A 16664-nucleotide genomic window follows, 5' to 3' on the forward strand; every position below is an offset into this window, starting at 1 on the left:
ACCTGGACTGAACCACACTCACAAATCTACACGTCACTGTGTGTGGTCTCATGGCTGTTATCAGACGAATCTGATTGGCTTAATCTCACCGTTCGTGTGTCTGTTTTGATCTTGATTAGCATTTTAAATTATCTATAAATAATAGCTCTATTCGAGGAGTTGTTTAGTATTGAAATGGAGACGCTCCCTCAGTCTTGATGCTGATGGTGATTGATTGACAGGTCTTCTGCCTCATGTTGATTGATGGGCTTTTTTGGGTCTGACCTTTTGACCCCATACCTGAAAGATTAAGCTGCACATAGTTGAGAAGTTTCAGTGGTTGTGTGTGTCCAAACATTCCCTTCCTCCTCCTCCAAATCCGCATCCTTTCAGGATGGACGTTCCTTTGCTGCAGGGCAGGGTTTCCCAAAACTCTGTGGGTTCGTGAAGGAACATCATAAAAATGTAGTCGGAGACGACAGCCTTTTGCTCAGTGCTCTGACATATAACACACATTTGAGCTTCGGAGACCCGAGATTGAATCCTGGCTCTTTCTACCATTTTGCTTTCTGTCTCTCTCTCTCTCTCTCTCTATATATATATAAAGGGATAAAACACCCCCAAAATACATCTAGATAAATGTAATAAAAAATGAACAAATACTTTTTCATAAAACATTAGAAACACTTAAAATCTCGGGGTTACTTCAAATAAATATTTTAGGTCAAAGGGGTTCGTCTAACAAAAATAGTTTTGGAATCCCATACATTCCAATAATATTCCATATATTAATTCTGAAGAGGCTGTGTGTTTTATAAATAATAATAATAATAATAAGCCTAATAATTGCATTGTTCCATAATCATGCAGAATATTTTTGAGTTCTACAGATCTCCTCCTAGGATGTTCTGGTGTGTGAGATTGATGTTGCTTCACCTCTCTCTGGTCTTGTGGTTGACTGTGATGTGTGGAGGAGTTTTCCTGTGGCTCTGTTGTGTGTCACGCTCTTCTGCGGCTCTGTCTGTTGTGAAAGTTCAGATGAGGTCCTCAGGGGGCTCTACATCTCAGTTCATCTGAGTATTTGTCCCTCGAGTGACGTTTCTTTAACTTCCTTTATGCCTCATTTCTCCCATTTAGTTTTCTTCCTATACTCATATCCTGCTTTCTCCTTTCACACTCTTTTGATCTTTCTTGCTCTTATTCCTTTATTTAGCCTACTTTTTTTATTATCCTTTGTTTTTTCTTGTTCTTTTCTCTTATTTTCTTTTCTTTTCATGTGCTCATTCTTTCTTTCTTGTTCCCTTCCTTGTGCTCATTTTTCTTTTCTTTTTTTTGCTCTCTTTAAGTCTTTCTTTTGTGCCTTCCCCTTTCCTTCAACTATTTTTTTCTAACTTTTCTTGCTTTTTTGCACACTCTACTATGTTGTTTCATTCATATCCATTTTTGCTCTTTTGCTTTGTTCTTTTACTCTTGTTCTTGCTTGTGCTCACTTTCTTTTTTCCTCTTTTTTTGGTTTTTCTTTTTCCTCTTTCCATTTGCAATCCTTTCACTTCTTTTTCGTTTTGTTTGGCTTATTCTTTTGCTTTTTGTCTTTGACTCTATTATGCCGTTCTTCACCGACCCCCCCATCTCTAGCTCTATCTCAGCTGATGTGTGATTAAGTGCTGATGGTTGTGTGACTGTAACATTATGAAGTGGATTAGAGAGGCAGCTCTGTGGGTGTGCATGAAACTGCAGGAATCAGCTCTGAATATTGTGCTAATCAGGCCTGGGGAACTCGGGTTGGAACAGCTTCAGCGTTGCCTGTTGGCACTAAAGTGCAAGTGTGTGTTTAGCGTTTTAATAAAGTTTGCTACGCTAACCTCATTAGTCTCATTCTTTCAGGCTTCACCCCCTCTGATCACACCAAATTACATTAGACCTTTTCCTGTCACCATTGCAACCAGCCCACTGTTTTCAATTTTTCTTCTTTTTACTTCCTCTGATAGCTCTGAGTGTTCGAAAGTGAATATGTAAGTGTGATTGTAACCAAGTAACTCTGCTCTATGTCGGGTTATGAAAAAGATTTTGAATTAACACTGCGCCAAGCTGTATCTGTATCGTCACCTAGCTTGCAGAGCGTTGCATTCTGGGCCCAATAAACCAGCCAATGAAATGAACCGAAGCCTTGACAGTTAGGTGAGAGATTTGACATGTGAGAGATAGAGAGGGGGTTTGCGTCTCTGAGGGTTAAGCTGTATAAGAAGTAGAGGTGAATTGCATGGAATGGGAGAACCGGCAGGAATAGATGGAAAAAGGGAGCACAGGTGGAAAAACACAGTTTGATTGCTTAGTCCTGACAACTTGGAACTAAGAAGTTGTTTTATTCATGTTTTTGTCGCATTGGATTTACCGGCAAACCTTTACATGCACAGAACAGCACTTTCATTTGTCTGCCGCGGATGCAAGAGATGCGAAATGTGCAAGCTGCTCTCCGAAGACAATTTATTCAGAGATAAACAGCTTTGAAGAATGTGCTTATAGTATAAATGTGACCAGGAGCATGAAAGATGCAAATTATACGACAAATTATAGTAGCATTTTACCAACGATTGCATTCATTCCGACTGCAAAACGTACCAGAGAACTGTACCTCAGACCACCTTTTCAGGCAATTTTCACACCAACTCAGAGACTCTGGTCTGCACCAAAAGCATTGGTTTTGAGAAAGATTGGTGGGAGGGGAAAGAGAAAAGAATGCACTCTCCAGTGCTAATTACTTCTCTTTGCCTCTTTTCACTCAGTCTGTCTTGTCACTAATGTGCACACACACACACTCATCTTCACATTATGTGTTTCACAGACTTTCAAGCACACTGCTTCGTCATTATTTTTGCATTTGTTACGGCTTCATGCTGTGGTAGAGAGAGAGAGCGTGCATAAAGACCAGAAGTGTTGTCAGCTAAGTAAAAAGAGAGAAAAATACAGAGAAGGAGATGGAACAAAAAAAAGAAAATAGCGGTTGAGAGATAGGCTACAGAATACTCGGAGACTGCAGAAGACAGCGTTTATAGGCAATGTGGTGGTGTGGTGTGTTGGATATTATTGTTCGGGTTCATGAGTGAAAGGCTGTAGGTTCAAAACAGGCAAGAAACATCCAGTAATATGCGTCTATACGTTATACGCAAAAATGTTACCTTTAGGAATTCTGTCGTTCAAAAGTTTGGGGTTGATTCGTTTTTTTATTGCTTCTTTTGGAAGGTTGATGGGGGACAACAGTACAACATTACGATAAAAAACAGGGTTACATGCACATTTTGATCATGAAATAAAATACAGTACAAGACAAAACACAAAGTTATCTATTCATTCTGAGACCTTACTGTAATATGTGTCCAGAACTCTTCCCAAGAAGACAACCCCTCCTCTCTAACATCGTTCACTCTGCTAAGCATAGATTCATAATAATGCTATTTCTACCATTGCACTGGCCCACTCTTTCAATTCTGGGGCTTTCATTGTCTTCTAGTGTCTCAAAATAATCCCACTTGCCATTGTAATACATACCATAATAACAGAAAATACACGTTTTTAAACATTAGGTATTTGAGACTTGTTACCTAATAGACACAGTTTAGGAGTTTAAGATATTTTACACTTAAAACATCCATAACTTATTTCCAGAACGGTTTAACAAGACAACATTCCCAAATACAGTGTAAAAAGGTACTGGTTTCCAGCTGGAATTTCCAACATAAATTGTCTTTCATCAGTTTGATCCTGAAAGTGTGGGAGTGTGGTAGTATCTGTGGAGAATCTTATATTGAGGGAACTTCTCCCTTGCTTTTATACAGTGCTATGCATAAGTTTAGACACCCATGCTAAAGTTGACTAAAAAGAGGAATAAAAAATCATCTTTTGGAAATTGAACTTAATGCCTTAATTTAAAAAATTAGGAAAAATCCAACCTTTAAGGACACCAATTTTCTTTGTGAATGAATAATGTATCGTAAATAAATAAATGTTCTTCCGTAAAATACAGGGTGCATAAGTTTGGACACCCCTATGTTAAATTCCCATAGAGGCAGGCAGATTTTTATTTTTAAGTATTTTTTTATAATTTTTTTTTAGGATACTATGCATCCTGATAAAGTTCCCTTGGCCTTTGGAATTAAAATAGCCCCACATCATCACATAGCCTTCACCATACCTAGAGATTGGCATGGGGTACTTTCCATAAGATCATCTCTCAATGCAAATCAAACTAGCTATTAGGCTAACTGAAATAAAACCATGCCAATCTCTAGGTATGGTGAAGGCTATGTGATGATGTGGGGCTATTTTAATTCCAAAGGCCAAGGGAACTTTATCAGGATGCATAGTATCCTGGACCCATGAAGTAACTGGCCTTTAAAAATAAAAATCTGCCTGCCTCTATGGGAATTTAACATAGGGGTGTCCAAACTTATGCACCCTGTATTTTAAGGAAGAACATTTATTTATTTACGATACATTATTCATTCACAAAGAAAATTGGTGTCCTTAAAGGTTGGATTTTTCCTAATTTTTTAAATTAAGGCATTAAGTTCAGTTTCCAAAAGATGATTTTTTATTCCTCTTTTTAGTCAACTTTAGTATGGGTGTCTAAACTTATGCATAGCACTGTATATTTACCATACCCCACCATAATGCCACACCATTTTTCTGAGTCAATTTCTTCACCAATGTCCCTCTGCCATATGGTCCTTATATTTCCCAAGTCACCGCTCCTGAAGGAGTTTTTATATAATTGTGAGGATTTGTGGGATTCTTTTGTTTTTTGACGATAAGTTGATTTAGATTTTTAACGTTTTTGAAAGACATCTCTGATGCTCATCACCAAGGCTGACTAAATATACAGTAAAAACAGTAATGTTGTTAAATAGTATTACAATTGAATATTACAATTGAAAAGAACTGTTTTCTGTTTTATTATATTTAGAAATGTAATATATTCCTGTGATGGTAAAACCGAATTTTCAGCATCATTTCTCCAGTCTTCATTGTCACATGATCCTTCAGAAATCATTCTAATATCCTTGCTGAATTAACTTTCAATGTAAAAAAATAAAATAAGGATAGGCCTATTTACATGATAGAAAAGGCTCCGATGTGGCGTTTGACGGACCGGTATGTGTATGATCCTTTTAAGGGTGTAAATCAAGCTGGGTTCATTCAAAATTGTGTGGGGAAAATGGCAGTTTGGATCACTGTGGTCTGAAAGCACTGAACCCGCCTGATTGGTCAGTGGTTTTCTTTGAGGTGTATGAGTTGATGAATAAAGATGATGTGGTGAGGTTAAAACTGAATGCTAAATAGAAGTTTTCCCCAGTGCTGTAGATTGAGGGTTGTGTTATTCTGCCCATGCAGTGTTAAGATATACAATCTGTGATCCTCAGCACACCCCAAACCACCTGTCTTTACTGTAGTAAGTGAGGTCAGGCAAGTGTACACACACACCCACAGTGAGAGAAAAACTGTCCACATGCAAAATAGCAGCACGCATTTACTTTATTTTTCCAGCAAGTTAGTTACAAATACACACAAGCTTCATGAAAACCACATGCTACTTTTCCATAATTCCACTATAAAGCTCAGACCCCCTCCATGTTAAAACAGTTTCTTTTTGATGACTAATCTGTAGCTTACAGAAAAGTCTCTGCCTCGGCAACATCTCCTCTGTACTCCCATATGTTTAGTGTTTTACTCATTGAGAAAGGCTTTTCTTTTCCTCTTAACTAGGCCTCTGCTTCTAGTTTGAAATTTAGCTTTACACATGCCTATTTCATGGTTCATTTGTCCACACATTTAGGCTGGGCAGCTTTGATCTCATGAAAGGACTTCAACTCCCATGAGACTTTGCACACCGTTTTGTGGCAGATTGACTCAGTCGAGTTGTAATGGCCGTGGTTCCCATGAGCCCCTAAAGTGTAGTCCGGTTCCCCACGGCAAGGTGAAATGCAGAGGTTTTATGGAGGTCGGTGACTGTGGAACAGGTGTGGGTTGTTATGAGGTGGATGTCTGGTGGGATGGTCACATGGCTTAAATAGACACAAGTGTGTGATTGGATGGCCATGGCCATAACTAAGGTATAAGTTAAATGAGAGTGCTGGGGAAAGAGGGATCAGGAGAAAGCCATTCTGCTCAGTTTCATCTGTGATCGTGGTCCAGATGCACATCTGGGGTCCAGACAGCTAGCCGCATGTGTTTTCTGAGCTTTACTTTGCCTCCTGTTTTTGTGATTCTCTCTTCCTCTGTTCTGTGGTTTATTGGTGTTGGGATAATATCTCACAGGCATTCATGCAGTGTCACGATAAAGTGTGATGTCTGTGTGTTTGTGTATACGCTACATTGCAAGCTAATAAAAAAAGACTAGAAGTAATTTAAACAATCAGCCCTTTTTCCAGCATCCTATAAAATAAAAATAACAAGGCTGTTGACAAGATTGCATTTGTGTGTTTTGTGTTTCTGTCTAAAGGGTTGAAAAGGCAGTGTTAAACTATAGTGGATACGGATTTAAAAATAAAAAGGGATCAATTATTAATTTATTCAAAAATAAAAATGAAAAACAATGACATTTCAAATGTTTATTTTTATTTTACTATTAGTTCAGTTAAAGGTACAATATGTAAGAATTTTGCATTAAAATATCCCATAATCTCAAGGCCAGTGTTATATATTTTGTTAAGTTGATTACTTATAATATCCCAAATGTTTCCAACTATTTTTAAATCGTGAGAAAATTGCGATTTTAACCAAGGAAACGGGGCGTTAGAGCAGGGGGGAGCTGGGAGTCGCCAGTCAATTGCGTCATATCCGCGTTACCCTCGGTTTCCGATCGTACTGCGTGGAGTCCTGGACAAATGCGGAAGTTGTAGTTGTAGCGTCTATCAAGCAACACACGTTAGCTTGTTTCGTGCAGTCGTTATGGAACGCAATTATTCTTTACCGATTGCAGCTGGTTCTGTCGACAAAGCATGCTTAATTTAATATTTTCCAAATGTAGCATTCAGTTATAGTTATATTTATGTAAGGGAAGTATTATTGCTTTAGATTTGTCTTTAGTTTATTGACATTGTTTATCACGTCTGGTGTTTAAGTAAATATAGCATGTGTTATACATAAAGATTAATCAGTATTTTGGCGAATGATGTGGGTATGTTCGAATGTACTTTTACAACATTTTGTTTAGAACACGTAAAACTGCGCCGCGTTATCACAACAATGAATTCGACATACAGTAACATCTATGATAACCAAATTAGTATTAAACCTTACTTTTCTTGCGGTTAATTCATTTTAATGAAATAAAAGTGTGATGAGGTTCAAGAGTCAGGAAGGAAGACGACAGGGGTCGGCGTGACTGGGACTCGTACTTTATTAAAATAAAGCAAAACAAACAAATGTCCTGCACAACGCGCATTCACCGTGGCAACCGCGACGGCACAAAACAGTTCAAAAATGAGAGCTCGGATCCACCGGTTTTCTTTCTCTGCGTCCAATTTTCTCTTCAGTCTCTCTCTCGTTCCAGCGCGGCTTATAAGCGGTCTCTCCACGCGGATCACAGCAATAAGACACAGGTGTTCGTCATTTGCACTTGACCTACTTGCGTCCCGCTCGTCTCTTCTCTCTCCCATTACAGACCGCGCTGAACCACGCCCCCCTCGCCACAAAAAGCATGTCATTATAAAAATAGAAATTAGCCTCATCCATGAACATGATTTTTCGATTCCCGTCTGACTGATTTACATCCACGGTGGAGTTGAAAACGACAGTTCCCATCATTCCACGCTCCTTCACATCGTCATCAAGCTACGCCGTTGTTGTTGTTTGGAATGTAGCGCCCTCTAGCGGCAAAAAATTATTGCATATTGTACCTTTAAACAATAAAAGAATACATTAATGTCATTTTTAAATATCAAATCAATGAATTTTCAACTGAATTTTAAGTGGGCATAATTTCATATCGCACAATTCAGTGTGAAATTAATAGAAATGGTATTCTGTATGACAAAATATTTGGCAAACATGTGATAAATCAATATTTCTCCAAATATGCGCACCTTTGGACTAAGAGCCCTAACGGACGCTGTCTAGTGCATCTAGCCTATGTGAACACAAATAAACCGAAGCAGATGTGAGAGAATTCATATGTGTGATGATATTCTATTCAAAATATAAAACATTTACAGATTAAATATTTTAAGACATTAAGAAATGAATGTCACTGCAACCCAGTTTTATCATAAACAGTGGTCAAATTTCAAAGCTTGAGTCTTTAATCGTTCTAATGATACTCTGAAATGACATTTTAGTTTTAAAATGCAGTGAATGGCCGTCTGCGGTATATCTTAAGTTTGCACATGAAGGGGTTAAATATCATTTGTTTTCCATGAGCTATTTTTTCCCTCTCAGAGTGCGTGAAAGCAAATGTTGTTTTCTAACATTATGCCATGAAACTTCTGCATCTCGCCACCTCCCCACCTCTCATTTCTGTGTTCTGCTATGAAAGTGACAGCAAGAACTGTGGATCTTTTGCAGATGTTGCCATGGAAACCTTATACCCCATTTAAATTTTGATCATCGGAGAACACTACTCATTTACTGGATATAAAGGTCAAGGGTTAAATGTAGAAGGACAGGACAACAAGTACATGTCTAACCTGATTAGCGCTCTCTCTCTCTCTCTCTCTCTCTCTCTCTCTCTCTCTCTCTCTCTCTCTCTCTCTCTCTCTCTCTCTCTCTCTCTCTCTCTCTCTGATCTAACATGAACACTGTTCTTTTCGTTCCTCATCAAGGTCTTGCTGCAGTCTGATGAACTTTTGCTCCTTGCTGGGTTCATGACAGACTAAAATCATTGCTGCAGATGAATATTTGTTTCCTTCGCCTGGTTAAACCTGATGTTTTGCTATTCAGACCTCAGCCCTGCATTGACTGAATCAATTTCACTCCTTCCCTCGGTCGTAAGCGCCCACTCAGCATCCTCCACACCTGATCTATCATCCTTTACAAAGTAATTATCCACTAAAGCTTCAGCAGGAATGCCCGTTAGTCTTGAGGTGAAAAGTATAAGGCTTCAGCAGCAGCTGTGGGTGGGAGTCCATTTTTAGCTGAGGACACAGATGAGGGACAGGTCAGGTCATTTCACAGTGGTCATAAACAGAGCCATTAGCAGCCCATTTCAGCTAATGTAGCCGTAATGAAAACAACATGGACGCCACACGCACAGCGTCATCTCCATTTGGTGAATCTGATTGTGCTAGGGTTATGAGGGAAGTGTGATGGGTTTGATTGCTTGTGCCCCTTGGGAGTTGTCCTCTTTTTCCTGTCATCTTTGTCAGTGTTGAGGGATTTCTTAAGCTAAATGATCTACGTGTAGATGGGGGTCAGATGGTCTCCTGCCTTACCAAACCTCCCCCAAACTCCTATAACAGCTTTTTTCTAAACCATCAGGGAAACATTGCACTGCCCTTCTTCCACGCACATTTTAATGCACCCTCTATAACTCCAAACACGCACTGATTCATTTGATGTGTGGAGTGTCTGTTTGGTATTGCACCCCAGCTGGTGTAACCTTTTTTTAATGACTTTCTCATTGTAATTTTGCCTTTAACATTGACTCTTAGCACTGTTTTAATAGATCATCAACTGTGACTAAAATAAAACGATGCAACACCAGCTGTGATGTCCGATTCATGAACGAATGATTGTTATGAATGTTCTTGTTAAGGAGTCAATCATTAAGAAGATTCATAAAACATTTGCAGGCTCGCTTGTTTATTATCAGATCAGACTTATTTTTTAATTGTTCAGAGCAGTTAATGAGTTCACAACTAATTGTAAAATGTAATTTTTCAGTTATGCCTGATTCAGATGAACTGGGAACCACTACTTTGATAATACTTTAGGATTGTGAGACTTGATAATGGTGTTTGAGCAAATTTATACTAAATAAATAAAATTTAAATAGTTTATATAACTTAAATTGTCATCCTAATCTATATACCGAAATATTTATTTATTATGTAATTAAAGTGACAGGAAGTCAAGTAAAATAATTTATTTGCCTGTTCACACCAAGGATGATAACTATAAAGATATTGCTCTAAAAATCACTCGGAATATAAAAGAATAGCGGAGTTCACACCATACATATCTCAAATGATAATGGTACAGAGAAACAATATATTTGGAATTACTTTCAGAAAGATAAAAACATTGACAGCCAATCAGAATCCATTCAGTTTTAAATCGCTCAAGCGTTTAAAGCGGCAGACAACAGAACTGCAGCATGCACTTATATTAAACAGAACAAAATAGGCCGCTGATGTGAATGCTAATATAGAAATCGTTATAGTTATCTTTACAGTGTTCATTCTTGGTGTGAACGGGCCTTAACTGTTTCATTGAAGTGGCTCTCTAGTCATTTCTTTACTCTGGAACCCTGCCAACCTGTCCATAACATGATCTAGACACTGACGGGTCACAGATGAAATGGGTGTGAATTGAAAGTGAATGAACGAGGAATACGGGGGTGGCTAGAAAAAGTCTTCCCCAAGTGGGCTAAAAGGCTGTATGGTATGACATTAGATTGCATCTAACAGTGATTTAGAGACGATCGGGATGTTTGTGGATATTAGAGTCTTAATAGTGATTGATGGCTTGTTGACTTGGAGAGCTCATTAGTATTGGATTACACATTTCTCATTAGAGGTCTATTAGGCACCTCTAGCTGTCACACATTGACAAATTATAGGCAGGTTACACTCCACTAAGAAACGTCAAACACCGCCGCCAGCCAAATTGTGTGATGAAATCTAAAGAACAGATCCCCTGTTTATTTAGGTTTTTTTTGCTCTCAGTTTTTTATTAAATATATCACTACCAATAGTATTACCTGAGAAAGAGTTGGAGTCATGGCCTAGTGGTTAGCACATGTATTTTGACATATTGTGATGTAGTTGTGCTTTGTTTTCCAGTTCTACTTTATCCACCCTTTTTATTGGGGAGTGGTTAAATATCTGTGCTAGTAACCTAAAGGTTATCGAATCAAACCCCACATAAAATGACCAGAGAATGGTTACCATTTTTTCCCTTGAGCTAGACATTTAATGATGATAAGAAGGGGTGGGACTGGGAATCTTATGGCACTTTGGATTCAGTTCAGAGTCCAAATAGTTCTTGATTCATCTAAATTTTTCAGTAACAGCTTAGTCCTGGAAATCTTTGACGTAATTAAGCCAAGTTCACACTGCACGATTTTGGCCACTAATTTATCATCGAATTTAAAACGATCGGACCAAAGTCCAATAGGAAAAAAAAAACCTAAAGGAATGCCTACTAGTGACAGCATGACAACTTATACCAATTTGATTGGTGCAATGAAATAGTTTTGCAAAATTGCAATGCAAATTTCCATGCATGAGGGAATCCCATATCGTGGTGTAAACTGTAAAGCATCTGCTAAATGAAAAAGCAGAGAGGATGAAATTACCATGCCTGCCCTCTGAGAACCACCAAAGGTTTGTATCTTGTTACTAGGTATTTTTAGGTATCTTGTTTACATTATAATCTCATTTGCTTCAGCACTTTAAAGAATAAAGATGTTGTTGTTTTTCCCTGCAGTGAGAGAAGTTTAGCACAGTTGTGCAGCGCTGAGTAATTTCATGTCCACTGGACTCAGAGCTGTCTCGCATTATTTTTTATAATATCCTGTAGTTCTGATCGTGTTCTTTAGATCCTTAGTGAGACAGACTGGTGTTTATCCCTCCAGTCTCATGTAAGAGTTCTTGGACCAGAATGAGTCTTGAGATCAGAAAACCTCAAAGACTGCAAGTGGGCACAATTTTTTTTAATAGAGCTTTGAGATTCATGGAACTTTAACAAACGGGCAAACGTACACACGCACACCTTCAGTGCTCTGTTTGGACTGGATAAAAGCCTGAATGTTCTTTAATGTCAGTCCAGTTCAAGCAATCTCTAGTACCCTTCGTTTTCACACGCAAGGCTTAGACCGGAAAAACACACACCGGCCATCCTAAAATTCTTTTGGTCAAACTCTTTCTTTTTTCCTTCTTACCGTCCTACCCTTTTTGTCTCTTTTCCTTCCATCTTATCCCTTGTTCTTTCATGGCTTTCCTCTTTTCTCACTCTTTCTGTCTGTTTCATGCTCTAAGCTGTGCAAAGTGGGTAAATCTGCAGATCTGCTGACAGCTGCCTTTGAGAGAGGCCAGCAGAAGGGGGTTCGAAGAGTGCACAGAGGTGCACAGACGGATGGAGCTTTGATTTCGGAGTTGTTTGAGTCGGATTTTGGCACATCAGTCTCTCTCTCTCTCTCTCTCTCTCTCTCTCTCTCTCTCTTTGTTTTCCCTTGTTTTCTTTCTTTCTTTCTCTCAATCTGCCTTTCTACGTACTATCATTCCTTCCTGTCTTCCTGCCTGCCTGCTTACCTTGCCTGTTTTCCTTCCTAAGTAACTTTTACTGACCCACTTCCTTCCTTCCTTCCTTCCTTCCTTCCTTCCTTCCTTCCTTCCTTCCTTCCTTCCTTTTTACAATTGTTCCTTTATTCCTACCCACCTAAGTACCTGCCCACCTGCATACGATCACATTTTTTGTCCATCCTTTCTTCCTTCCTTCCTTCCTTCCTTTTTACAATTGTTCCTTTATTCCTGCCCACCCAAATACCTGCCAACCTGCATACCATCTCCTTTTCTTTCCATTAGGGCTGCACAATTAATCGAATTTCCAATCACGATTACGGATGCCGCGATTGCAAAAAAAAAAAAGTCCACTTACATTATTCTGTGTGCTTAAGAGGTGTGTTTAGAGCATGTTACTTTGTGAGAGGCGAATCATGACTATTTCAGAGAACCCAGCACAATAGGAACTGACAGTGACGTAAGTGTACGCTGAAATAAAAAATCTCTCACATCAGTTTCCATGTTTCATTAACAGTTCTTTTTAGTATTGTGTGGGGTTTCCATAACCCCAAAATGCCATTTTATTTTCACGCTGGGATATTTTGTTTATTTTTTAATGACTGTGGTGGCTTATACCAACATTGTATTAACAAAAACTAGTTTGGGACTGCTATTTAAAAGCTTTACCTCATAGGCCTACTGTTTATTTGTCAGTATTAGTCATATTCTTACAGTTTGTGTGTATGTTAAGTAAAGGGGGACAGTACTTATTATGCCTGTACCTTTCCAATACCTTTGTCTTTCATGGTTATTTTCTGATTCTCTTTGTTATTGGTGTTGTGATTATCATTCTCCTCACTATGGGCAGGAGATGCATGCTACAGTGGAGGAAGCCCATTGCGCTTTATGCTGGGTGGTTGGAGGGGGTCCTCTTGGACAGAGGGCCTCTCTCTTGAACAGTTTGCCTGAAAAGGGCTCATTCAGTTGAGCAGGACTGCGTCTGCCTCCTCCTCCCTCTTTCTGGCTGTGGATCATTGTCAGGCTTGAAAGGAGCTTTGACCGGTTCCAGACGACTGGTTCTGCACCATAAAACTCCACACACATTGATAAATGGGCTTGCCCCACAACATTTTGAATCCATTGGCATATCCCAGGGTATTTTGGGATTGTCAGACAAGGAGGCAGTCAGTAAGTTAAGCAACACAAACGGTGCAAGGAAGACAGAAAAAGCAGCCCGGCACAGTCAAACAGAGAGACAAGGCAACAAGGTCAGGCTGAAAGAGAAGCCAGACAGACTTATCACTCTTATACAGCACAAAAGCTATCATTGAGCTTATGTTAGCATTTTGACTTTGTGTATAGCTGAGCAAAGTGTGGTTCTTTATTTCTTTTCATATTGCAGATGTCAATGTTAAGGATAGTGTGTGAAAGGCTCCAAAGATAGCAGTGTATACGTTTTAAAAAACTTGCAGCGAAGGGTTTATTATAGAATCCCTGTTTTCACTTTACACTCCTCCACTCCACACATGGTCACGCTCTATGAAAGCTGGCTGTGGTTATCATGGTCACCCTTCGCCTGTCCTATGAGTTTGAAAAATGAATGTGCTTTTGAGTGCTGATCTTGCATTATCCATGAATCCAAGTTACTTTGGATACCCTGAACTTTCACTTTTAGTAATCATCCTCCTGTATTTCTCTTTGCTACAGGGAGTACCTCAGCTACCCTGTGCCAAGGCCTTATACAACTATGATGGCAAAGAACCCGGAGATCTCAAGTTCAGCAAGGGTGACATCATCATCCTTCGCCGGCAGGTGGATGAAAACTGGTACCATGGAGAGATGGGCGGAGTTCATGGATTCTTCCCCACCAACTTTGTCCAGGTCATCAAACCTCTCCCACAGCCGCCTCCTCAATGCAAGGCCCTGTATGACTTTGAGCTGAAAGACAAGGAGGCTGACAAGGACTGCTTGCCATTCTCAAAGGTGCTGAACATTTGTAAAGACTTCGAAATTAGTCTTTACTCTCCCATTCAAATGCACACACCCATCCACAAGTTCATAAAGAAATATGGTATGGTATGAAGTCAATTCATTAGAATTAGTTAATGCATTAGATAGTCTTAGATATTCTTAGTTTGAATGGAAAAAGAAGCATGAGCATTCTTCAGAATTTCTCCTTTTATATGTTCCACTAGTGAAAACAAATAGTGACTAATTTTAAGGGTGAATGTTGCAGAGACAAAAAGAAACATTTTCTTCTGCTTACAACATAAGTGTGCAAGTTACCCTCTAGCTATTTGTGTTTTGGATAGATTTGAAAAAAAAAAATGCCTGGCTTTCATTCATGCCTTCGAGTTCCACATTTTTTATGAACTTTTTAACAAATTGCTGTGAAGGCTTGTGGCTGAATAACAAGGAACCGGTTTTATTCCTTCTGCCCTCAGGATGATATTCTTACTGTGATTCGTCGTGTGGATGAGAACTGGGCGGAAGGCATGCTGGGAGATAAGATTGGCATCTTCCCCATATCTTATGTAGAGGTGAGTCATATCAGTGCATTTAAAACTGTCATTGTTTCCTGACATTTTCACATTTAGATGTTGTACTCTTCAGCACGACTTTAGTCTTGGAAACCTTCAAACTATTCTCCACCCTTTAAAGAGTTTGCTTTCAAAAGTATTAGTTGTTGCCATTTTTGTCACATCCTGTTCATTTGGCCAGTTTTTCATCCCCACCATTTCTTTGTTTCTGCTCTTGTTGAAACGCACAGCTCTTTAAGCATGCAGATCTCAGTGAGCTCTCAAATTGGTGCTAATTATTTGAGCTGTATTGAATTCTCATCAGCCTCAAATCTCAAAACACCAACAGCCCTGTGTGTCTCTTAATCAGACATGCACAATCTTTAAACACTGCTCTCTTTAATCACTCAACCTCAAACAAGAATAGCCCCAATTATTGTGGCCAACTTCATGTGTGCTCCTGAAAGTCGCAGCATCGAAACACTTCACATCTTTACTCCCATAAACATAGAAAACAACCTTTATGAACCCTGGCAGAGCCAGCGTGAGCTCTGCCAGCCACGTGTCTAACCTGTGGGAAAAAATAACCATCAAAAGACATTCAAAAATAGCTTCTGTCAGAATGGTGCTTCTTGAATTGCATCTCTCTCACTCAGAGCGAGAGGACGAGGGAAAACAGGGGCGGAGGCTTCGAGCTTACACAAAAGCCTTGGCAATTTTCACTAAACCAGACTTTTTCCAAGTGAATGCTTTTGAGAAAGTAATCTCTGATACCAGTGAAATCAAAAGTGACATTCACTCAGGTACTTAAGATAGAGTAAAAGGGGGAAAAGGTTTTTCTGTTCCCATGTCACCTGCCACTGTAAATTTATGTTTTCAAAGTGACTTTGAAATGGAATCAGGCATATGTCTCTTAGTGGCCATCATATATGGAGAATTGAATGTCTACCTGAGTTTGCAAGGTCAGCACTAAGTTATGATGAGCTGATCTTGAAGTTATTACATTATATTACCATTCATGCTTGGTGAATCATAAGCTGTAGCCCTGTATTGTTTTTGATTCTAGGATTTGCTGTAGCTTTGGGTCCAATATCATTTGCTCTACTAGTCAATTCATTATTATTTATTATTATTTTCATTTTTCATTGTTTAGAAGGGACCCAAAATATTTAATTATATTTACTTATAATCAAATGTTTTATATTATCTTTTAATTATCATTATTTTAGCTTTTTCTTTGTCACTATCCTTTGCTTAGATTACAGCTCTGCACACTTTATGAGGTGCATCCTGGAATGCTTTCTAAATATTTTTGAAGGTGGCTTGTATGCTGGACACTTATCGACTGCTTTTCCTTCTCTAGGCGGTCAAACTCATGTATTTCAATTTAGTTTTTAATTAAAATTTTAGTTTAGTAAATAAATTCATATGTAAGCACAATTTATGTTTGCCTATGAAACTTATTTCAAGCATTTTACTGTAAGCCTTGAGATCAAAAGGGTTTGTAAAGTCATGAGAAACATCAAGCGTGTTTCCACACTTTTGACTGGTAGTGTATGTGTATCTATGCTGATTCCACTCCTGCTGTTTTGAGCATGAGGTCTAATTTCTCGCCAATGTACTCATCTCATATGGTTTCATTTATGAAATCTTTCACAAATCAGATTATGTTTGAATAAATGAATATATTCCAAGAATGCACTTAGCACTATCTATAGCAGCGTTTAAT

At 38.8% G+C, this 16664-nt stretch overlaps 1 protein-coding gene across 1 annotated transcript in view; it reads left to right on the forward strand.

The window, feature by feature from the left end:
* Positions 1–16664, forward strand: part of sh3rf1 (SH3 domain containing ring finger 1) — a 52253-nt gene that overhangs the window by 15275 nt on the left and 20314 nt on the right. Inside the window, exons 3-4 of the mRNA XM_084432727.1 lie at positions 14124–14399; positions 14861–14956. Coding sequence (XP_084288853.1) covers positions 14124–14399; positions 14861–14956 — 372 coding nt within the window. The remainder of the gene's footprint in view (positions 1–14123; positions 14400–14860; positions 14957–16664) is intronic.

The sequence above is a fragment of the Rutilus rutilus genome, assembly GCF_951802725.1.
Source record: "Rutilus rutilus genome assembly, chromosome: 15".
Classification (NCBI taxonomy): Eukaryota; Metazoa; Chordata; class Actinopteri; order Cypriniformes; family Leuciscidae; genus Rutilus; species Rutilus rutilus.